General features: G+C 39.7%; 1 protein-coding gene across 1 annotated transcript in view; it reads right to left on the bottom strand.

Moving 5' to 3' along the window:
* Positions 1–25,851, bottom strand: part of Ryr3 (ryanodine receptor 3) — a 369,298-nt gene that overhangs the window by 318,695 nt on the left and 24,752 nt on the right. Inside the window, exons 3-4 of the mRNA XM_087910876.1 lie at positions 14,957–15,064; positions 7,790–7,810 (exon numbers count right to left, since the gene is read on the bottom strand). Of these exons, the coding sequence (XP_087767002.1) occupies positions 7,790–7,810; positions 14,957–15,064 (129 nt within the window). The remainder of the gene's footprint in view (positions 1–7,789; positions 7,811–14,956; positions 15,065–25,851) is intronic.

Raw genomic sequence — 25,851 nt, 5'->3', positions numbered from 1 at the left:
ATAAGTTGTCATCAGTGTTTTTGATCTTGGCCATTCTTACAGGGGTCAGATGGAATCTCAGAGTTGTTTTGATTTGCATTTCTCTGATGGCTAAAGATGTTGAACATTTCCTTAAGTGTCTTTCAGCCATTTTAGATTCCTCTGTTGAGAGTTCTCTATTTAGGTCTGTACTCCATTTTTAATTGGATTATTTGTTCTTTTATTACCTAGTTCTTCAGTGAGTTCTTTGTATATTTTGGAGATCAGACCTCTTTTCCCATTTTATGGGCTGCCATTTTGTCTTGTTGACTGTATCCTTTGCTTTACAGAAGCTTTTCCATTTTAAGAGGTTCCATTTTTTAATTGTTTCTCTTAGTGTCTGTGCTACTGGGGTTATATTTAGGAAGTGGTTTCCTGTGCCAATGTGTTCATGTGTACTTCCTATTTTCTCTTTTGTGAGGTTCAACGTGGTTGGCTTTATGTTGAGGTCTTTGATCCATGTGGACTTGAGTTTTGTGCATGGTGATAGATATGAATCTATTTTCATTTTTCTACATATTGATATCCAGTTATGGCAGCACCATTTTTTAACTATGCCTTTTTTTCCATTTTATATTTTTGCTTTTTTATTAAAAATCAGGGGTTCATAGGTGTGTGGATTAATATCTAGGTCTTTGATTTGGTTTCATTGGTCCTTCTGTCTGTTTTTATGCCAATGCCAGGCTTTTTTCAGCACTGTAGTTCTGTAGTAGAGTTTGAAGTCAGGGATTGTGATGCCTCCAAAAGTTCCTTTATTGTATGGAATTGTTTTGGCTATCTTGGATTTTTTTGTTCTACCGTATGAAGTTGAGCTCCATTCTTTTGAGGTCTGTGAAGAATTTTTCTGAAATTTTTATGGGCATTGCATTGAATCTGTGTATTCCTTTTGGTAAGATTACCATTTTTACTATGTTAATTCTACCTCAACAAGATCATAAGATATTTTTCCATTTTCTGGTGTCTTATTCAATTTGTTTCTTCAACAATTTAAAGTTCTTGTCATATATGTCTTCCACTTGCTTGGTCAGAGTTACTCTGAGATATTTTATGCTATTTTTGGCTATTGTAAGGGGTAATGTCTGATTTTTTTTCTCAGCCCTTTTATCATCTTTGTACAGGAGAGCTACTGATTTTTTTGAGTTAATCTTGTATCCTGCTGCATTAATGAAAGTGTTTATGAGTTGTAGAAGTTCTTTGGTAGAATTTTTTGGGGTCGCTTATGTAAACTATTATATCAGCAAATAGTGAGAGTTTGACTTCTTTTCTGATTTGTATCCACTTGATCTCCTTTTGTTGTCTTATTTTTACTGGGAGCTATATGGATACTAAAGTTTGAATACAGACTTTTACGTATTCCAGGCAAATGTTATATACCAATTTGCATCCCTAGAGTGGTTGTCAGGGTAACTGGAACACAGTCATGCTCAAAATCTACACTTCTGGAGCTTCTTCAATCATTTGAGACTCTGCATCCATGGCATTTGCATGACACTTGGCAATTGATAAGTACACTACTCTCAGAAGCATCCTGTGGGACCCATAATTGTTTCCTAAAATTTGTTCAAAGCTTCATAGATGCAGTAAGCAAATATCATTGCCTCCTCATGACTTTGATAATTTTAGAACTCTTATTATAGCCTCTCTGACACTGTCTTACTCTGTTGCCATACATGTGACACATGGAAAGACCATAGCTCTACTACCAAATCTGTATGTGGTGATGGCTCAAGACAACCCAGTCTTGATAGAGGAAGAGTTCCAACCCTCCCTTAGCTACCCACGATCCACACACCCTCTCAGCATTAGCAGGCATCTGGATCCTTCTCTCATTGCCTCCTATACAATTTAGCCATGCTTCTCACCTCTGTACTCCTTAGTAACTACATGGAGATGGAGATAGAGTTTGGGAAGGAGTCAGCTAGGAGACAGGGACCAGCATCATTTCTTCTTTGACATACACATCTCTCAATAGTGGAATCAGTCACCTCTGATCTTATGCTGTCATCTGGCTTCTGCGTCTTGCAGGTCCCCAGGCCTTCAAGTTATGCCTTACTCAGAATTACACATGCTTATCTACATGACTCAACTTTTGTCCGAGTCTGCAGAATTGGTATCTCTCAGAGTTGTAAATAATTTAATACTTGGGCAGTCAGTCCTGTCACTGGGTGCTGTCAAAATCCCATTTTCCAGAGGCCTAGTCTAGGTTTACGTGTTATTCTTACCACCTAGCCCTTCTGTCAGAGAGGAAAAAAACAACTCTCATTTTAAAAACAATTCTCCTCTGCATTTGTGAATGGAAGCCGGGACCCGAATAGAGCACACACCATCTGATCTATTTTCTCCCCATTGTGTAGAGAGGGAATTTATCATACTGACATGGAAAGGATAACATCCCGGACTGAGAGCAAAACCAACTTCCCCCAGCCACAATGCCTCATAGCAAACGTTGTTATAAGATAAGAAAGCATTTTAAGTGGAGTTCTCACAAAGCTCCTGGAGAGGGGGAGGGCGGTGGACCACCACTTCAAAAATGCCTTTGCTCACAACTTAGGGGAAAATCATTAAGAATTTAAAAGTTCTGTAAGGTTGATGAAACTAAAACTCAGTTGTATTTGTTTACCTTTTGTGTACGTGTGTGTGTTTGTTTTGTCTTTTTTGTTTGTCTTTTTCAATGGATAGGGGAAAATCAAGTCAGTTGTGTTTCTCAGTGGGCTTTGTGGTTAGTGATAATACAATGTGACAGAACTTGATACCAAAAAGGGCATTGCATCGTCACTTCTTCCACTGGGAGGGGTCGCTGCCGATCAGGGTCTCCAGACACTCAAAGAGCAATCACATGGAGTCTGAAAGCAGTGGTGAGCAGGCAGCCCTCAGGGAGAAGGGGAACTAGAGAGAAAAGTGGATAGACTGGAATGAAGCAGGCTACTCCTATTTCTTGTATCACCACCTATTTACCAATCTACACCAAGAGCTGTGTATGCAGCTTTAAGAGCCAGGAAACGAAGTCCTCCTTGACATACTAGAAGGCCTTGCCATGATACAGAACATGGAAAGGGTCACGGAAGCGCTCTTTAGGAAGTGAATGGAGGGTTCTAACATAGTGTAGCACAATTATGGACCACAGGACGTCAGCTATTTCAAAAAGAACAAAATGTCTTATTAGGTTTTCATATTTAACAAGGGGTGGGGAAAAGGGAGCCTAGGTAAATACTTTATTCACCACTGTGAATGCTAAATCCACGTTCTTTACACGAATAAAGTCTTGTACTGACACTAAGAAGATTTAGGTAACCTTTCTGATTAGACCAAATCCTCTCGGTTTGGCTTGAGACTGGAGGTGACACGAGTGAGGGCGCAGAGATAGTTAAGCACCATAACTTCACCCTAAAATATCTCGCAGTGAAGCAAACTGTGAGGCATTAAAGATTTGCTCAGTTTTCTGTCCTGTGGTCATCCTAAAAACACGTGCTTGCTTGGATCAAGCAGGGAGCAGCTGGGAACCTAAGATAAAATGATGCCTGCACTTTGGACTATACCTTAAGAGATATAGGAATGTCAGACGTTTCTGATCTAAGAGGATGACATACTGTGAGAAATGGTTATTGTGGTGAACATTTGAGTTTCAAAGCAAAATCTTGTAGCAGTGTTCTTTAAATTATGCTAACCCCAACCTGAAGTTATTTTTTAATCAGTCGATTATAAAATAAGGATGTAATTAGAAAGGCTACTTAGGATGGGAGAGAACACTGGATAGTAGAATCTGGTCTCGACTCTGATTTTGTTAACATGGTGACCTGGCTTGTCTCTTATTGGCGGATACTGGTTACTGTTAAGCCAGTTCTTGGCACTGCAGGAACTCTGGCTGATGCAGAATGCTGTGCAAGGTCTCATGGGCTACAAACTAAATGGTCTGAAGCCAGCTGGACCTTGCTCCAGGAGATACAGGAACACCAGGGATGTCATAGAAACTGACTCAGCAGCTTCCCGCTTGGGAACCCCTGGGGTGTGGAAGAAAATAAAACTCTGGGTTTAGCCTGAAGCTCCTCTTCCTGGATCAAGCTTATGCATATAAAGCTGCTCTTACAGACACTGATGCCTTTTGCTCTGCAGGGATGCATATACGTACGTATGTCAAAAACACGATCATCTGGGGTGGATGTACCTCAATCTTACACGAGAATTGTGAGGAAAAATTGAAGTCGTCATTATTGAACAGAGCATGGGAGATGCAAAATATGGAAATCTTTTGATTATTTTGACACATTTCCGAAGATATAGTAATCAAAATGTCACTCTTTCAGAAGGAGGGACTAAAGGAACTGACTTTTAAAGAAAACATAGATTATAAAAACTAAACATAAAACAGGCTGTTTTTCTTATGCTAGAATTAAGTTTTGAGAGTAAAGCCCAATAGATAAAATAAAAAGGAAGATATAAACACATTCCTTTTATGCAGGGGGATAAGTTCAGCAATGCCATCTTTCCACATGTTGAGTGATATCTTTTATGCACTAAAACTATCTACATTGGTGAAAAACATTAAGATGAAGTTAATATATTTGGAGAAAAGTACGTAGTTATGGACTGACTGACAAAGGGGACTGGCAGAATCGTGCATCATCTGAAATTCCTGCAAGTAAAATATTAGAAGAAGCGAGAAACCAGTTAGAGTTGGCCCTGATAGGATCAAGGATTTAACTGTATGAACTGGCTATTCTCCAGTGCCCTTAGAGCAGCAAAATCTAATAAAATCTAATAAAAATTACAGATAAAATCAATACAGTTAGAGGTGAAGTCAGCATAGTCTAAGTAGCTTCACATGAGGGGAGAGACAAGCATCCAGATAGGATTTGTGTTACAGAAAAAGATTAGGGTTATAAAAGAGGGTGGGAGGTCCATTTGATACTATCTCCTGGAATAAGCCTGGGAATTTACAGAGTTACTGTTTCTTCCACTGATGTAGACTGAACACAGTAAATCAAGTACTGCTACTTTGTTTCCACATCTATGATACCTGTCCAAACAGAAGTCTAGAAAGAATGATGGATTGAGATGTAGCAGTTGTTCATCCACTTGACAACCAGGGGGTCAAATGTCTCGGGTCACAGAGCTACCACTTCTGGTATCTACACGGCTCCGAGGCGTCCAGAATCACCCCTGAGGTTTGCCCATCATGACAAGATGCTAGCTATAAATGTGAAGTCAAGACTAACCACAAAATCGACACAGACAGAGCAAAAGAATTTAGAATGCTGTCCTGTTCATTACCCTCCCTCTATCCCTCAGTGTGAGGAAGCCATAGTTCCTGATGATACAGAAGCTATTGGACCCATTTCTAGACTGAAAGAATATGCATTTGAGGTACTGGATCATTAATTTTGAAATGCAGGTAACTTCTAAACTTGGATCAGCACTTGGAGATAGTCTTTACTAAGCTGGCACGGAAAAATCCCCATGGGGAAGATAAAATGTAAAGTTGCCAGGGTAGCAAAGAGTGGAGACACAGTTGTTCAGGATGCTGGGACGTGGTGTCTCTCTTCGCTCTGCAGCTGCACTGTGAACTGCAGAGCAGAGAGAAGCATTTCATTTTAGAAAGTCAACACCATAGCTTCTCCTCTGCACAACTGACCCAGTGCTCACAGCTGAGTTATCTGTACTCATGAGAAAAATTAAAGTCTGGAAATCTCTGTACTGAAGAAACAGCCCTGAAAATTTCAAAAAAACAAGTCATAATTTTAGAAAACGATCGAGATAAATCCACAGAAAAGCAGTATGTTCTGCTCAATTTCCTCATAGGAAAGCAAGGAAAACAGCAGTACTTAGGCACGGTCCCACCATGAATCCTGCCCCTCCCACACCCGAGAGCAGGGCTCAGGCAAGTCAGAAGGGCAGGTTCTTGTAATGTAAACTTCCCAGGTCCATTCTTAATTATCTCCTTTGGCACAAAGCTTCAGTCTGTCTTGACACTCCCAGTTCGTCCCTGCATCCTCAGTCAAAGCCTGGAAGGAAGAGAAGCTAAAGAAGCAGTGTCCGCCTTTGCCAACAGCTATGCTGGCCTCTGCAGAACAGCGGCCATTTTTCACTCCTTGGGTCTTCCGGAACTTCTAGTCTTTATTTCTGCTTTCTTCCCACTATCTTACTGCATCGCCTCAGATCCTTACATGTTCTGCAGCCAGACAGTGGGAGCTGGGGAGTGGGAACTGGAGAGCTGTGGGAATTTGGCACAAGTTCCTACTAGAATGAAGATTATAATGCCCCACTGGGATCCGGAAGTCTCTGGCATTAGGCTAATTTTTATTTACTCAGATATCCAAATTGGTGTTTTTACTAATATTTCGCAAAGCAGAAGCAAGCTATTTTCTCCAGTTCAACCAATTCTCTCTGCAAATACATAATTTAAACTCTGGTAGCTATTAAAAAGTGAAATACATGATCAAAGAAATTATCTAATAAATAAATGGAAGGGTTTCTATTCTCTTAGGATTTCTTGAATTCCAAATGTGCTTTACTGGTAAAAGAACACCTCAGAAAACATTGCTCTTAAATCCACATATCTAACAACTTACAGTTGTGATTCCTCCTGATGCAGAATCCGGCTTCTACGACCTGTCTTAGCAGCCACTTCTCCAGACCGATTACCTATCTTTAATTCTGCAAAATCTCTCATGAAACGTATCAGTGTACTAGAAAAAACTCAGGTACCCAAATTCTTTTTATCTTCTACTAAAGTTTGATAAAGTAGGTTTCAATTTTTTGCCATGAAAAATTTAAAAGGCAGAACAAAAATGCCCCTGCTAATCAGAAAGTCACGCTTTCTAAGACGGCTATGGTCACTGGACAGAGCTATCCTGCCAGCGTTTCAGTATCCACAGCCGGAATGGCAAGAATCCCAGGGTTTTGTGACAATCAGCCAAGCTAATGTTGTCATGATTACAAGACATCATCAGGACCACAGTGGCATACTGGTCTCATGTGCGGTTTTCACTTCAGCAAAGGATGAAATCATCACAGAACAAGCAATGGCACTAAAGCTGCAGCAAGAAGTACAAAGTGGAGGATCTGAGAGGATCTGGGGCTTTAAGAACTCTGTGCACCTTTTCACTTGGAAATGCTTCTACGGGGATGTGAAGAAATGCAAAAAGCTAGTTAACCTCAATGATTCTTCTTAACGGTTGGCATTAACATTTAATTGTTATATTGGGTCACTTGGGGAGATACCACATGAGAAACAGAAGAATACCAACTAGCTTTTTTCATTTTTATTATGAATTCCAGCCTTATGGATGAGCAGAGCTGGAGTTGCATAATAGTACCAGAACTCAGAAGCATCCGGAAGCTTGAATGAAGGCAAGGCTGCACACTTGTGCCGTCTCATCAGGTTGAAATCTAAGGACACAAGCTATCGAGACTGTATCAAGAGAAAAAAGAGAAACTTTGAAAAACAACTTCCAACATCTTGAAGGGGAAAAAGAAATCTGACAAAAAAATGAAAAACAAAAGCAGACCACAAGTCCACAGACAAGCTGTTCTCCCAACTGCAGAGCTGTGGTAGAACAAGCAGCCTGGCTGGGATTTTGAAGTGTGCAGCCACCTCTCAGCTCTGCAAGATCGAAACGTGTGGTGCGGTGGTATTAGGTTTTTAAAATAGCAGAAGCACAGAGAATGGAAATGCCCTGAACACTTAGCAAGTGAAAGGCCCAGATCGTTACAAATACAGCTGGAGTCATGTGTCCATGCAAAGTACATGTATATTGAGGAGGGAGAAACATACCCATTCCGAGAGGTCACTGAGCTAGCAAAATAAGAAACAGAACAGTGAATGGATGTTTTAGTGAGCACAGGATTTTCTGAAAGTTGTCAACTCATTTGAGGAGTCGATTGAAGCTTGCTACAGAAAACAGAAACAGAACACAGTGAGAACCAAGGGGGTAGAGACACCCAACCTGTCAACTATTCTATCTTAGCGAGAATCGTAAGTAGCACTATATGCTGAAATACGCTGCTATTTTTCATTTTTTAGTGCTGATGTCTCTAAGACAGCAAACACACAAAGTGTTATAGCCTAATTCCGACTTTCCCATGATGTTATTCACATCATGATGCTAATCTGCTCAAGGAAAACGGCCAGTCCCTACACCAGGCAATTAAAAAGTTCTTTCTCTTAGGATTATTGTAACCAATTAATCAGCTTTTTTCTTTAATTAAAGAAGGCTTTTCCTGCAAAGTAAGTAATGTCTTCAAGATTGAATATTTTAAGTAAGTACCATGTTATCGAAAAGACTTAGTCCAAAGGTGAAATATAAGTTAACAATTAATTTCTTCATATATATTTATATAATCTTACCACAGAAATATTTTAATCCATCCATCAGCACAAAATCCCTGAATCACATCATAGCTTGTGGCAGAACAGTGAGAAAAAGAAAATAAATACATGTTGACAATTTAGTGTGTGAAAAATAGAACCTCAGGAACTTTAGTTTGCAAATCTCTCATCTATAACAACATTTAATTTCTAAAAAAACAATGGCTGGCTAATTGAAGAAACAAATCTTGTGCAAATGAAAGAGTAACTTTCCCTCTGTAAGAATTTTCCAGGAGAACCAGGTTTCCTAAAGGTCAAAGTGCATAATCAACACTAGTCCCCTCAGAGGTTCTGTCCTGGGTGGACTTTGGAAGGTTATCTTTGCCCACACCAAAGCAGAAAAAGAACCGACACATTTATTCATTCTGTCTAAATATAGGAGTGAGCACAATGGCTGATATCGACAGCTCAACATTTCCACAGGGACTTAGGGATGGGCTACAGTCAACAAGATATTCCAGAGGAAGTAAGGTGTTGACACTTCCCATTTTAACTTGGCATATCAAAACATCAGGGACTGACTACTTAAACAATGTCCTCTTTCAGAAATGCTGTAACCAACGCCCCACATCTGTAAGAGTTTGGCCTAGAATTACGTTTCTAAGTGTTTGTAGCATTAGGATCAAACCTAAACCTTCTGTCTTTTCAGCTTTGCCCTCTACACAAGCCACCTGCCACAAGCGAATCTGCAGGAGAGATTCTATTGCAGGTTTTGATAAACATTTGCAGAAAAGGGCAACTTACCAAGAGGTTTGTTATTGTGTGAGCACAAAAATATTATTGGTTTCATAATAGGAGTTGATAACCAGCAATAGATTAAAAAATGAATGAGGGCAGCTTTCAGAATCTGTTACTGATTTTCTCCCTTCTAAATAAAAAGCAAGGTCAAGTCAAACTAATTAAGAATTTAATGGAATGAGACATGCTACCATTGCACGATGAGAGCTCCAGTTAAGAATGGAATGATGTGACGTCCTAGTTTTACAAACTGAGTGATGGAGGGGGGTGTCCTCAAGCTGATTCTCTGAGGCAAGCTAGGATTAGATCACCACATGAACATAGGGAACCTTGTACTTCTAAAAGGAAAGCCTTACAAAGTAGTCCAAAGACATAATAAATTACCTGTTGTTGGAAGTGAACCATTAAACAATTTATTTCTCTTTTTTAAAGGTGTAACTTTTTTCCCTTTTAAAATTGTTTTTATTGAGTTACATATTTTCCTCTGCTCCCCTCCCTTCCTCTCCCCTCCCCTCCTTCCCTCTCCCATGGTTCCATGCTCCTAATTCACCGAGGAGATCTTGTCTTTTTCTACTTCCCATGTAGATTAGATCCATGTATTTCTTTTTCAGGGTCCTCACTGTTGTCTAGGTTCTCTGGGATTGTGGGCTGGTTTTCTTTGCTTTATGTCTAAAACCCACTTATGAGTGAGTACATATGATAATTGTCTTTCTGGCTCTGGGTTACCTCATTCAATATTATGTTTTCTAGATCCATCTATTTGCTTACAAATTTCAAGATGTCATTATTTTTTTCTGCTGTGTAGTACTCCATTGTGTAAATATAACACATTTTCCTTATCCATTCTTTGTTCGAGGGGCATTTAGGTTGTTTCTAGTTTCTGGCTATGACAAATAATGCTTCTATGAACATAGTTGAGCGTATGTCTAAAAGTGTAATATTTTTAACACTGGAAATGTGTATCAAGCTGATTTATAATGTGCCCATTTCCTCCAGAGACCTTGTTCCCTTCCTATTAAAATGCATTCTCAATCTGAATTTTTCCTTTGACAATTAGAAGGGGCACACAAAGACCTCAACTCAGAGGCTAAAACTAGATGATGGGTTGGGGCAGCTCCTTCATTTCTGTAATACAGAGATGTCTGTGGAGATCCAGGGGCCCAGGAAGAAGGTGAAAAATATTCATTTAGCCTTCTTCATTCTGGAGTAGTTTTCACATAGTCCCAAATCTTGAGACAGCAAGAGTTCTGCCATTAAAGGAAAAGCCTTCATCAGTAACTGTGTGATTTGTTGTCTGCTACCTGGAAGCATGTGATGTAGCTGATTCCTTTCTGTTATGCAATCTCCTGTAACTTTATGTGATAGCTGAGTGTCCTGAACTTGGCCATAGGTTAAAAAAAAAAACTACAGTAAAGTATCCTGCTTGTAGGTCTTTTACACAAATAGCATAATCTAAATCTTTGCCTCATTGGTTGTTTACAAGGTCGCATGATCCCGAGTAACAGCTCCTAGCTTTTCAACAGGCATAGACACGTCACCTTCAAGAAGGGTCAATACATGATAAGCATGCCACATCACATATGAGAATTTCTCTAGCAAATGTTCTGTGCATAGTTGCCCCCACTCTAAGGACAAGGACAAATGAAAGAAACCTGAAGCTCGTTTTAGAGTTAATGTCTATTGTATACATAATACATAGAAATAGAGAAGAACCCCTGTGGGGGCTTTTATGATGAAGGTTCTTGCAGAGATAATATCTTTCCAGGTCACATTTCCTATCAGTGTTAGAAGGTTAAATGTATTAGCAAGATGTTTAAGCTTATAAAGTCAAACATAATTTTAAGCTTCCTGGTTACGGATAAAACTAACATTCACATGTCAACCATGGCCTTACTTATATATAAGTGTGTGCATATATATGTACACACATACATATTTAATCTCTCCTCTTAGTACTACAGGACTGATACTGATGAAGTCAGAACTTTTATCAAAAAAATGTACAGTTGGTAAACGTGTTAATTAAGGGCTATCTTTCTAGAGGCATTGTGTCATTTAGTGTCAGAACTCATCTGGAGCTGGGCAGCACAAGATACTATAGGTACTAGGTCATTTCATAAGGGATATTATTTCTTTGTTGTAGTGTAGACTTTTCTTAAACAAACAAACTTGTGATAGGAGTTAGTGGAGAGATGACATGAGGAGCTGAACCGCACTCGGACAAGCAGTTGTGAGCATTGACCTTCTTTGGTTATCAGTCTGTGTGGAAGTGTCTATTTTAGAGATAACCTTGTGAGGATAGTAAGGACTGAATATCTATCTGTGTGATTCTTAGGCATGCTGCTATACTACAAATTAGTTATTTTTGGATGGTGAAGGGATTGGGACTTTGAGGGAAGTGAGCATTGCTCTTGGCTCCACATCATGCTAAATGCTCATGAACATTCCATAAACTAGAGGTCAACAATAAAATCTGAAAATATTTTACTATTTGCATGCAACCATTTTATTTCAAATACCTGCTATAGAGTCGGCTTCATGCCAAGTGTCAATTCTTTGGTAATCTCCCCAAAATAAGATTAGATGAGATTAGATCAGAAGGATTAGATTAGATCCAAAGGTGAGATTAGCTTGGGCACTCTCTGAAAGGTACTGGACCTTTCTGCCCAGGGGCCCTCACAATTAATTCTCCCTTTCAACATATAGCTGGCTTTCACATGCCACTCGCTGCAGCTAAGGACATTTCAATAGTAATTCTCCACTGTTAAATTTGGCTAGGTATCTTTGTTAGCAAGAGAAATTGCTGCAGAATGATAGATCCTTGCGAAAAGCTTCTGTACACGCATCACGCAAAAGTGCAAACAACCGAAATCATTTTTTAAAATGCCGAGTTGCGACACAGCAGTGAACAGGTGCGGCACACGAGGACCAATTTTTGACTAGAAGGGGAAAAAAATTACATTCTTCACGGCATGCTACTTGGTGGCAGTCGTGATCATTACTGAAAGCAATACTTATTTAAAAGCAGTAAATGGCCATTTCCAAACAGAACGGCATGCCATCAAAAGGAGGCAGCCTCCTGCTCACACATCCCCAGGCTCCCCGGAGTCTCATTATACTCTGTCATATTAGCTCACTTCCTTCGTTATTTTTTCCTTCTTATTTTTTAGACTTCTTTTTCTTCCCTGCTGAGTATTATCTTCTAAAATCAAATTAACAGCTAATAGCAAATGTGCACAGTCACTTCAGGAAAGCACAAACAGACACGAGAGATGATATAAAAATAGCATTTCTCACACTAAAGACTAAGAGCCCAGATGGAAGTGTGAGAAGATTGCAAGTAGGTTGTAGTGCCTGAAGCTGTTATCTAGGTAACTGTTGTGTAGAGTCATTAGAGGGATGCTACAACCATAACAATTTTGAGAAATCATTTTCATCTGTGTTCCATCTTTTAAAAAACTCTTCTCCTATCTTTAAATTTCCAGTGGAGGACAGTAATAATGGTAATGGTAATAAGATAGGTAATAACTATTGGATCTTGTTTATATTTGGTAAAATATCACAAAAAGGCAATATGATAAATTTTGGAGACAAAAATTGATATCATGACTATTATCCAATGGCTAACTAATAATAAAATGTCATGGATCTTTATTTTGAATGAGTTTTCAAAAGAGTAGATTTCTTCAATGAGATTCAACATATAACTACCTAAATATTATAAAGAATAGATGCATATTAAAATATAACTATATTAAATAAATTTCTGCTATAACATAGGAGGCATTGTTTAATATAATATATAAGATTTAGTTTCTTTAAATTAGTCTTTTATTTAATTTTATTTATTACTGGTCTTTACTTAAGACAAAATTAACATTAAGACCATGAATCAAATTCTTGGCAACAAAGGAGTTTACTTACTTATTTATAGGATTCTGAGAGATTTGAGTTAAATGATAAACATCAAGGATCCCTTCGAAATATTCTCTTTGAACATAACAGGATAAGACAATAGCCAAAGACTCACTCTGGGCGTCTCTCTCAATTCAACTCTCTTTACCTATTCTGGGTCTATTGAGTGCTCAGGATTGAGCAGAGCTGGTCTTATTTGATATCAGCATTTGATAACAATGGTGATATTTAAAATCAGTCAAGTTTCTCATCAAAGAAATCTGGATATGATGAATTCATGGGCAAAGAGCAAGCGTTTTATTGCTGTTTCATCAAAATCGGCAATGCTTGGTGAGCTGCATGGAGACTCGGAGAGCTGAGGTCAATGCAAGACGGAAGTGATGCCAAAGGGGGTGGAAACAGGACTCATGTCAATGCTCTGAGAAGCAGAAAAAATTATTATCAGATTAATCTGATCAGAAAACTGAAAACTGCAGACTCTCTAACTATATAGGCTTTAAGCCTTTAGAGGTCTTATCTAAGATCACATTAAGGTCAGGAAAATGACCAAAATGGAAACATGAATTCAATCGTGTCTACAGTTTCTTCAATCACAAATGTATTGTGATTTCTTCAATCACAAATGTATTGTGAATGACTTTATCAACGTCAAATTAGAACAAACTATGTGTCTTAGTAACTGCACACTGCTCCTCCCCATGAGGTTCTCTGGGGCAGGAGAAAGAAATTAAAACTTGCAACGGGAGTACAGAGTGAAGAGAAGAACCTTAGAAAATATTAGTGTCTCCATGCAACACACTTGAAGGGTCAGCGGAGGCTGCTGGTCAGATCAAATATCGAAACTGGTTCCTTGAAGGATAAGGAGGGATTACACACGGGAAGAGAGAGGAGGAGGAGAAATGCCGGGCCACACTGAGGAAATAGCTGACAGGTAGGATCAGAGGCAAGGAGGACTGGCATGTTGGAGGCAGTAGGAGGAGTTTAGTGTGTCTGGGACACTGAGTGCTGGTAGGATTTCGTAACAGATGAAGCAGATGAACAGGGCTCACCAAATACTGTAGGACTTTCAGCTGTGTTGAGGAGTTGGAAGTTCATCTCAAAGCACAGAGAAATGAAGGAATTTAGAACAAGTGTGTGCAATTAATTGGGCCTTCATTTTAGAAAGGAATTCATGACTAAGGGGAGAACTTGGAGGAGGCAGTCAGTACAAAAGGAATGAGAACAGTGAGTAGGCTCTTGCAGTATCCCAGGAGACAGAGTTGACATCGTCAGGTGGAGCATGGGGAGTGAGGATGGGGCAGAGATATTGGCTTTGAATATCCAGGCACTACAATTATAGTATTGGATGGGAAATAGACATAAATGAGTGAGTCATTAGCAGATAGGAAAATTATTCTGAAATATTTGAGTAATCAACTCCCTGGCTGAAGAACCTTCTGGAAGATAACAGAGCACCCTTCTCAGTTTAACAGTCATGAAAACAGCGTCTTAAGGCAGCTCTGTATTTTCTCATCATCAGTGAAATCAACCTGAATTCGACAGGAGACCTCTCTCAACTGTTGTAACCTGGTTGTGTTCTGGCCAGAGTTATAAAATCTCAGTGAGATTCTCCATGGAAAAATCACCTGCAGCGCAGGCATTTTTAGTCTCAAGGTGCTCTTGGTCTCTCCATGTCCCTGGAAAACTTGGTAGTAAGAGGCAGAGAAGGGAGCCCAGCCGGCAATAGTGGTGCGCTCATCTGTTTTCTGAGGGAAGCCGGTCAATCCAAAGGAGAAAGAATTAGAGTTGCTGAGTAAGAGGTATCTAAACTTGGAAGAAAGGCTTCCTATCTCTACACGGAGGTCTTCCAGTCCTAAAGTGGAAGGATGAAATGCCTGTGGGGTGTCTAACACAAACCCAGGGCACGATGCAGGTACTCACCCCTTCTCCGCCATTTTCAACGGTGTTCGCAAGCATTTCTTGCAGTGCTCTGACAGATAAGGACTGTTCCAGCACGAAATTGCAGACACAGAGATCTGGAGGGACGTACTGTGGAAATAAAACCAGAGTGAGGATGCTTTTTCGTATCAGTCCGGGATCAGTCACACAGGGGCATCACACTGACTAAAATGGCAGCTGGCGGGACGGATAGAAATGTAACAAGGCAGCTTTCCCAAGTTAAGATGGGGTTTAAGTTGGATCGTAAAGGACAAAAAGAAGCAAAGCTTCAAGGGAAAACGTGGCCAAATGTCAGGATCTGCTTGAGTGAAGACGGGTGGTACATAAGGGTAAAGAACACACACGGCCCTGTTGAAGAAGGAATAGGAAGGGAAGGAAAGGTTCATCTACACTCAAGACTGAGTGGAGGAAGAAATGCACTGATGTCTCCTCCGCAAGAATTCACAGGACAGAACTAGACAAAGTGTGGCTCTAGATTACAATGGCCCACATAGGAAATCTGCTTATTTGTGAAGAAAACCTGGATTTGATCATGCATAAAAGAGGCAGCAAGGGGATTAAAAGCTACACAAACATAGGTCTGAACAAGGAAAACTTATGACTTATATAATAGCTATTATAATGCATTAGAGTTACTTAGTAGGAATCAGTTATCATCACGACACTAGCATTGTTCTGGATATTTCTTACTAATGACTAAAGCGCCTTTCCTGAATACTGATGGCAATAGCTAACACTCTTCAAGTAAGCATATTCTCCATGTCAGGTATTCTTCTAAATGTTCTGCATACATTAAGACACCTAGTATGTATAGGCATCCATTAAGTTAGGTACTCCTAATGCCCCAGTTAATAGCCCAGAGAATGGAGGCATAGGACATTCAGGTCATCTGCAAAAGTACTGTTTTGGCTAAGTCAGATTCACATGGAGGCAGTCTGTCTCTAGGGTTTAAGCATTTAACCCTATACTGTTCCCCATACTAATGAAGACAGTAAAGATTTCTTTTTTTACAGTTAGAAAATTTTAGATTAGCAGATATTTAAGTACTACATTTCTGTTTGATAATGAGAAAGCTAGGAACAACAAGGCCATTGCCCTCAGGACCGTAAGGTAAAATTTAATAGCACACCCTCTTCCTTGGGAATGCCCTCAACACCCAGCCTTCCTTTGATAGTAGATCAGTGTGACGAGAAAAGCACCAATGAGAATGTGGGGCTGTGAGGCAGCAGATGGGCAAGAGAGGTGCTGCTGGCAGAAGGACCCTCACAGACAATGTATGCCTTTTTTTTTCCAGAGTAGCCTGCTAGTCTGTTCTAAAACCCTGGGCTCAGCCTTCAACATAAAACCTGTTTAAGGAAAAATAATACAAATAACAAAATGTCTTAACTTCAATCACACGATCTTGAGCTGACTCAAAGAGGAGTTAATCATGAAATAACCAAGGGAGGCACAGTTGCATCCAGGCAGCTGTGTACGATGGTCAGAGGATCCTCTGTGGGTCCATGTCCTCAAAGCTGATGTTAGGATGTCTCTGTCTGAGCATTGCCCCACATGGCTACTAATGATGTGTATGACTCCTCAAAAGACCTTGCCTTTTGTGCTTCTGATGGAACACTTCCTGTACCTTTGTGAACTTTTCTAGAGAAACAGTAGGGGGAAAAATCCCCTAAAAAGGAGATCTGGTCTATCCATGGTTTGGGAAGGAAAAAGGATCACCTTATCACAAGCACATCCCATATACCTCATAAATATTCATAAAACCTTTAAAAGAATACACAGCATAGACCCCACTGTGTAGTTATGCCAGCCTTGGGACAGCCCACTCCAATCTCTCTTCGGAGTGCTTGCTTTGCTAAGTAAACCACATAAACTGTGTCTCTCAAATATGTCTTTCCTTTGGGGAGAATAGACAAGCAGTCCCCACCCGCCACCGTCTGTTCCTCAGGATAGGAAGCAGAAACTGACAATTCCTACTGCTTCAAAATGGAAAACCGTTTCCATGGAGTCTGATTTAAAGGTAAAGGTAGCCCATTACTAAAAGCTAGATAACGTCTCAGACTAGTGCTTTCCATTTAAAAAGCAGAGATGATGAAATTGACTGTTTTAAGTTACTTTTATTTTCATGTGTTTGTATATTTCTCATCCCTTCCTAACCTCAATGTGCTGAAAAACTAAGACCTTGCTGTCCTAAATGTAAGATGATGTACTATTTGTTAGACCTACTTGGATTGTTTTCAATAAAGTGTTAAGATTCCATCACTTAAGTATTAATCTAGACATAGACCATACTATCCCAAAGCTAGCTTTGGTGACTTCTGTTTTGAAGCACTTTACCACTAAGGCTTTGAGGGACTGTTTCTCTGTTTCGGCTCTTTCTCCACAGGTCTATCTAAACAGAAAAACTAAAAGCCTAGTTGTCCCATAATTCTGGTGGAACAGGAATTTCCCCGGTTCTCATCATAACAGTTTAACTGAGGAGAAAGAGTTCTATGTACAAAGAATATCACCATTTCACAGTTGTTTTTTCTTTGCTTTGTTTTCAAAGTTCATTCCTAAAGCAGGTGATTAATTCATTTTCATGGGACTCAAGACAGAGGCCTCTGAGCCTCATCTCTCTCAGAGCATTGTTGCACTATTATGGGCAGTATGCAGTTATATGATCAAGTATTTCCCTGGAGACTTGATGCTGTAAACATACCACTGAACACAGTATCCTAAAATATGGCATCTTGGGAGATGTTATATAGCTGTGTCTACCTGGTGTTCATGTCATCAGTTTAGAATACAGAATTCATTCAGTCTTTTGTCCTCCTTGACTTCTTAAGACCATGTGATTTGGAGAGTTTCCTTTCAGAAATATCTGCAGTTAAAGTTTACATTTGAAAGGGGGCTTTGAATTGGTCATTTCAATAGTCTCATTTTACTTATCTTTAATAACCAATCTATTTAATTGGTTCCCTCTACCACCCCAAGTATCCAAGACCTTTTCTTACAGGAGATCCCCTGATTTATCTACCTTTTCTTAGTATAGTTTGCTTGGAGGGGAGATAGGAGCTCTTGTCCGTGCCAACGTTCATTAAGCTGGACGGTTGATGATAACGTGGACAATTGGCATGCCACAATTGTATCTGGCCTTTCCCTCCAGCTACTAAAGTTATGAAGAAAATCTTACTTTCACGAATGGCAGGAATAGGTACATTTAAGCAGGGGATAGTTTGCATCAGGAAGATGTATCTCAAGTGGATAGATCCTTCTGGTTTTGTTTTTGCATTTCTAACGTGTGGTCCCTGCCTGCAACTCTTTTTATTTAGGAAAGTGATCACATCACTTTAATAACACACAGAATAATGTGTGGGCAGTGTCAAGGGAGAGAACAGAGTAACAGAAATATCTGGAGAAAAACAAAATGCAACTTGTGACATGAATGAGCACAGAGTCATCTGACCAGCTATGCCAGCTGCCATCCTTAATTAAACTCCAAACTGGACCGAGCTCCCACCTCTGTACCCCTAAAGAATGAGCGAAGGCCACTCGCTCATCCAAGTTCATTTGTCTGCGTCCAAGAGAGTCCCCTGGGGGGGCCAGCTCATTGTCTCGAGGCTCTGGAGCCTCTGCCTCAGTCATTCTGTCTGCCAGACATGGGGCACATATTTGATGATTCTCAGCACGGACAGAAAGACTCTGTTGACATCTGTTCTGAAATAGTTCCTCATCACTCTCCCAGTCCTGTCCTTAGCCTACAAAAGCATTTCATTTCAAAGTGTCCTACAGAGAACCTTGAGGTGCCAGGGCCCTGGAAAGCCAGGGACAAAGATTCATTTAGCCCCACTATGTGCAAAATTGCAGATAGGCAGGTCTAGTTATCATCCATACGCTGTAAATTTACACAACAGCATGGTTTTTCTGAGGCTTGCTGCAGCCTAGCTGGTGGGAATCTGACGCTCCTATTAGCAGAGCATTTCAAATTTCTTTAGTACCCAACAAGAGACATTGCACATTGTAGTAGCTCATCCTAGTGAAGCCTTCAAAGAAGCAAAGAGATGAGTTAACAACAAGGAGGAGAATCATCGCCTTTCCCTCATAAAGTTAACCACCGTCTGTTTTTCCTTGTCTAGGTTTTAAGGTACTGGAGTCAATTGATTGAATAGGCAGTGGGTTTTTTGAAAAACTGGTCTGATTCACTTAGTGCCCTAGTATGTAAAACAGTGAATGTTTGATTCTCTGTAATCCTTTAATATCATCCAGATATGTAGGGCTGATAGTAACTACAGCTATGGACAAACTGCATTGAGCCTGTCTGGCTGAGTCATTTCTCCAGACCTCCTGCTCAGGAATTAAGAGACTTTCTTTTCCCATTGTTATGATCTTCTTTGACTTTTCTGCTAATTCACATCTGTTCTACACAGTTATCTCAAGGATGCACCCTTTATGATAATAAATGGCCCCCAACACAAGTTAGAAAGTTCTGTGCACAGTGACATTGTTGTGGGATGGCCCGAGTTCAAATCTCTGCCCTAAAAGCTGTCAACTAAACGATGTGGAGCAAGTAACTTGGTTTCTCTGATCCTTAACTTTCTGCTCTGTAAAACAGTATCTCCTCAGATAAACATTTTAGGTTTGAGGAGCTTAAAAACTGAATGCAGGTAATAGACACCTGAGCCACGGAAGAGGACATAAAGCTAATTGTTTTTCTAGTTTTCACTTTGTTGTGTACTTTTCTTTTCTTTTGTGGTGGATAAGTGCATACAATTACATTTGATAGTGCAAGTGAAAAATCCAGCGTGCATCTCCACAGCTCCAGAATGACTGTTCTAAGAGAAGGTCATTGACTTGCATAGCCTAACCTGTGGATCTAGTTAATCTCACTGTATGAAGTTTTTGATTTGTAAGAAGGTTTTAAAATTTTTAAAAGTTCAAAATTGGGGCTAGTATTTAGTAAATACTTAATGTTAGACAATATTCAACAAAAGAGGATGATTTGAACTATCAATAGTTAATTTAAATAATTTTCATTTATTTGTAACTTTTGGTTTTCAAATCATTATTTTGTATAGAAATAAGGTAATCTCTAACTGCTTTTTAGTTTCCAGGCTGCCTGGCAGCTCAGACTCAAAATAATCACAGAGAAACTATATTATTTAAAACACTGTTTGGCCTATTAGCTTTAGTTTCTTATTGGCTAGCTCTTACATATTCATTTAACCCATCTTCGTTAATCTGTGCATCGCCATGAGGCTGTGGCTTACTGGGTAAAGTTTTGTCTGTCTTTGGAAGGGCTAAATAACTTCTTTCACTCTGCCTTCTTTTTCCCAGCATTCCATTTAGTTTTTCCCACCTAGCCCTATTCAGCCCTATCACACAGGCCAAGCCAGCTTCTTTATTCATTAACCAATAAAAGCAACACATAGACAGAAGGACCTCCCACACCATCTAACCTTCAAGACTTTGTGGTCTAGTGAAATGTTAGGGAAACAAAGGGATAATTCCAGACTGCGAGACAAAGTATTCATATCTGAGTAAGGAAGGCTACCAGAAGAATCAAGTTGAAGGTGGTAGAAGCAGGCAAAGGTGGTGGTGGTAGGGTGGGAGTGGAGGGGTTGGTGGATGGTGCATGAAGAGTTGATTGGGTATAAGAAAATGTTTTCGTTAGGGTAAAGCTACCAAGACTAGGAAGTGAGCAGTGAGGTAAAAGAAATAGGTGATGGTGTTTTGCATCTCATCTTTACAGCAATGGGTAACACTAAAGAAAGTCATGTAAGAAGTAATATGATCCATTTTTTGCATCTTTGAAGGTATACTGTAAAATGAGCTACACCACGGGAAAGACATCTTAGAGATAATTTTAGTAGGCTATGACTTGAATTAACGAATAGGCAGTAGGAATGGAGATGATGGATGTACTTAGAAAATCTTGAAATAATTAGGAGAGATTTGGCATGGTGACTAATTGGATATGGAGAATAAGGAAAGAGAGGATGACCAGGTTCCCACTGATGGGACAGGGCACAGATAGTCATCAATAAGGCTAAACCTTGGTGAGATCACAGTGAAAACAAGTTTCACTCTGGACATTACCCACTGCAAGAAGGACCAACAGATTATGGGTAAACTCTCTGTGATAATGTGTGGGTATTTCTAAGATATTTGTAGAGATACACTGATCAGGGAAAAGAGGAGTCAGAAACTGGTATGTATTCTCACTCAAGGGGAATTACCAAGTCCATCTAGTTAATCTCACCTCCTTTCCCAAGTTCATCACATAACTACTGGCTAAGTAAGGAACATAAAAATATGTGTTCAGTGTTGTACTAGCTACTGTGTGAACAAAGAAGCAAAGTAAGACAAGGTTTCTATCTTTTAACCTATCAGTAACCTATTTGAAGAAGCTTTTCCTGTGCAGCATGATATTTTATAAACAAGACAAATACACAAAGACACACACACACACACACACACACACAAATATGTTAAGAAGTTTAGTATATGAAGACTGGTGTGAACCCTTACAGGGATGTTGTGATTAAGAAAGTAATCCAAGTAGGAACTTGGACAGAAGTGATAAAGATGTTTCTTAGAACCTTCATCCAGTAACTGATGGCAGCAGATGCAGATGCAGATGCAGAGATCCACAACCAAGCACCAGTCTGAGCTCCGAGCTCCAGGAGTCCAGTCGAAGAGAAGGAGGAGGGATTATATGAGTAAGGGGGGTATCAAGATCATGACTGGAAAATCCACAGAGATAGCTGAACTGAGCTCATGGTAGCTCACGAACTTTAGACCACAGCTGGGAGCCTGTATGGGACTGAGCTAGGCCCTCTGCATGTGACTGACAGTTGTGTAGCTTGGTCTATTTGAGGAGCTCCTGACAGTGGAACCAGGATCTATGCCTGGTGCATGAACTGGCTTTTTGGACCCCATTGCATATGGTAGAATACCGTGCTCAGCCTGATGCAGAGGGGAGGAGCTTGATCCTGCCCCCAGGTAAATGTGCCAGGCTTTGTTGACTTCTGGGAAACCTTACCCTCTCTGAGGAGCTGATGAGGCATGGGTTGTAGAGGAAGTAGAAGGTAGAGGGAAGGGAACTATGGTTGATATGTAAAATAAATTTAAGAAATTTAAAGTGAAAACGAAACAAAACAAGAAAGACCTCTTGTACAAAGAAAGAATTCAAATTTTTGTTTAATGAGTGGTTAAGGTGAGCTCTCTTTCTACTTTTTACATTTTGTATATTTTTTTTCTGTCTAAATATAACATTAATTGAAATGGAAGTTTCCACGTTAAAGGACTGGTAAGAGATGAAGACCCCCTCCTCTGCTCCTCATTTGGACCTAGGGAGTTAAGTCCAGTGTTCCAATGTCTCTGTCTCTATCTCCATCCATCGCCAGATGAAGGTTCCATGGTGATATGCAAAATATTCATCAGTATGGTTATGGGCCAAGGCCAGTTCAGGCAACCTCTCCTCTGCTGTCCAGGGAACAATCTGGGGATCTCTCCTTGGACCTGGGAACCCCTCTAGGAAGACAGGACCGTGAGGAGTGCGTTCACCCACTGATACAAGGGGACTGATCTAATGAGAGCTCACCAAGGCCAGCTGGACTGGGACTGAACGAGCACGTGATCAAACCGGATTCTCTGAATGTGGCTGGAACGGAGACTGTCTGAGAAACCATTGATAATGGCACTGGGACTTGTTTCCTCTGCATGTACTGGCTTTTTGGGATCCTAGTCTGTTTGGATGCTCACCTTCCTAGACCTGGAAGGAGGAGGGAGGATCTTGAACTTCTCACAGGGCAGGAAACCCTGACTGCTCTTAGGGCTGGAGAGGGAGGAGGAGAGGGAGTGGGGGAAGTGGGAGGGTATTGGGAGGAGGGGAGGAGGTGGAAACTTTTATAAATTAATAAAGAAAAAAACAAAAAAAAGAGATGAAGACTCAAGCAAGGGGTGGTTAGGGCCATTGAAGACTCTGTTCTAGGAAGAAGTTAATATGGTTCTCATGGAATGCCAGTTTCCACAGGAGTGGGTTGCTATAAAGAGAAAGACTGACTTTTTCTTAATATCTGCCCCATTTCACTGTATGATCTCTCTCATTTTACTCTTAGACCTTTACCAGAGCCAAATAAATGCAAATACCAATCTCAGGCTTTCAGTTTTCCAAGCTATGAACTAAATCTTATTTCCTTTATAAATCCCCAGTCTCAGATATTTTGCTACAGCAGTGGAAAACTGATGACTATATCCCCCCCTTTACTCTAATGTGTTGTTTGAGATTGCCTAGTCAAGGAACAAATAGAGTTGGCACTTGTTGTCTTTTATTTTAGATTGTTTAGCAAAGGAAGTCTCCTTCTCAAGGGGCACGGTCTGCTGGTGCAACGCTGACCTCAGTCCCTAGTAAACTAGCTTCTTTATCCATTTTGTGTATTCCGTTTCACTGCACTGTCTCAAATAGGGGATAACCATATCACCAACATGGCTCAATGTAGCTCTGCTCAAAGACACGGAGAAGGATATTCCCCAAGCTCTCTTGTATAGAAAACTATTCTCTTCTTTTAAAAAATATGCTAAGTCAGCTAGACCCATAAAGACTGGAGTGAATTTGGCTAAGACTGCTATCTCGTGGAACAGCGTCAGCACATGCATGGATGGGCGCATAGTTTGTATTCAGGAGCTCTGAGCATACAGACATTATCTCATCCACCTACAGGAGACATGAGCTCATTACGAGCTTCCAATCAATTATTGATAATGCATAATTATTTGTACTGTGCTTATAATTCAAAAGTAGAACAAGTTATCAACCAAACACCCACATTCTACACCAACCAGATTTCACTGAAATATTTATAAGTTAATCACTTTTCAAATCTAACTCCGTTACCCCTAAAAGTTGTTGATAGCTTGTAAGGAGTATATTGTGAATGTCTAAAGCCAAAGCTTTTGCTGAGCCTCTGGATTTCTGAAACAAACAAACAAACAAGAAGGTTGTTTTATAACCATATTAGAAATAGGTCAGTTGAGACAGAGGAATTTGATAACATGTATACAAGAAAGCAAATATATGTATGTATGTATGTATGTATATAATCTATCCATCTATGTATCATCTGTCAGGCTATCCATAATCAATCCATGCAATTCTACATGTATGAATGTACCTATCTACATAGCTTGTCTCAGACGATGAGCTGAATGCACTGTAAGTACTGTCATATTTAACTCTTACCTCAAAACCCTTGGGAGATGAGACTGAGATATTTTATACATAAATAAACTGAGACTCAGGAAGGCTGAAAGGCTTCCTCTATACCATATTGCTGGAAGGAAGGTTTAACCCTTTTTGTAAATTTTATATGCTCAATTGCTATTTAAGAATATGAATTTGTGAGGTATGATGTAATAGTTTGATTTCCCACTTCCACCTCTATGTATATGATATGTAGAGATCTAATCAGAGTAGTTAAAAAGTTTCATCTTCATAAAGAGCTTAAATTTTTATTAACTTGTAATAATTGCATTTTTAAATTTGGCACACAGTTGTATTTCAAATGGGTACACCATGAGTACTAATCAATTTGGGTAAAGTTAAGGCTTTCATTTCCTTAAAATTTTGTCTTGGATACCTTAAAAAGGAACTCCTGTCTAACAGTTATTCATAAAATGTTACCAATTTATCATAAACTATTGTCTCCCCACAATTCTGTCGGGTCATTTATAGCTTGAATTTCAAACCCAACTTTCCAACTCATTCAGAACCAGTATCCCAGAGAAGAAAATGAACTTCTATTCTCACTTGGCCTTTCCACTCCTAAATCTCATGCTTTAAAATGAAGTTCAGAATTCCATATTAATATTTTTTGTTTTCTCAGAAAGACTTGTCCACTACATAATGGTCAATGGGAACATGGGAACATAAAGGCTGCAGATTGAAGTTCCCGTCTGCTTAAAGCTTTAGAAAATTTCTGGTAGGTAAGATGATGCCAGGCTTTGTGAAGTTCTAAAATATGAACTCAGTTAACTAAGTAAGTTTTCTATATGTTCCAAGAGGCAGCAGAGTTAAACTTGTACAACTCTGTTACATCCTGATTTAAAGCAATTCTAGGGAAGAGTCTTTCCCTGTTTCAATTAGGACCCATAATCTTGAAATAAAGTTAAAATGTACAAACCTTAAATCATTAAAATACTTAGCTATGGTAAAATACTTACAATGGGTCTTTTAAAATATATATGCACATACACATATATGTGTACATGTATGTGTGCATACTATTCAAAAAGTTGGATTCTAAGTTTTAACATGGCCATTTCTGTCACATCTAAATGTACATAACATTTAAACTTACAGCTAGAAGAATGGTTTAGTGGAAATAACCAGGAAGAAATAAAAAGAAAATAAAGAAGTCTCCTTTTGATGGCTGGGGAGCCCGTCACAGGAGTGCAATGCTGTCAGCAAAAGCCAGACTCCAGGGTGAGTGAGCTGCCCAGAGAATCATGACACCAAGTGAGTCTCAAAGTTGAAGAATTTCCTGTCACATACACCAAGTGCAGTTTGCAGATGCTGCACCGGCCTGAGTTCACTCTAGCCCAAGAGAGAACATTCAGAGGAAAGGGCTGGAATATGGTAGTTATGTTCAAGGGAAAGAGAACACTATCAAATGTCAGGTCAGGGAAAATAAATTTGCACAAAAATCTTGCAGAGAAAAATTAATCTAACATGATAGTAGAGGGAAAGTCACTCATATTGGTGTCTTTAACCATGCTCTGACATTCAGACTGTTTGTTTGAACCATGCTGGTTGACAGAGCTATGGAAGTCCAGTCTCTTCCAGAGAAAATATTTACAAACTTAGGGGAGGGGGATGTTTGTGGTATCAGTTCCTTTTG

Source organism: Myodes glareolus, chromosome 10 (assembly GCF_982192425.1).
Source record: "Myodes glareolus chromosome 10, mMyoGla1.1, whole genome shotgun sequence".
In the NCBI taxonomy this organism is placed as follows: domain Eukaryota; kingdom Metazoa; phylum Chordata; class Mammalia; order Rodentia; family Cricetidae; genus Myodes; species Myodes glareolus.
Note: the sequence above shows the minus strand (reverse complement) of the source record. Positions and strands in the feature narration are given on the sequence as shown.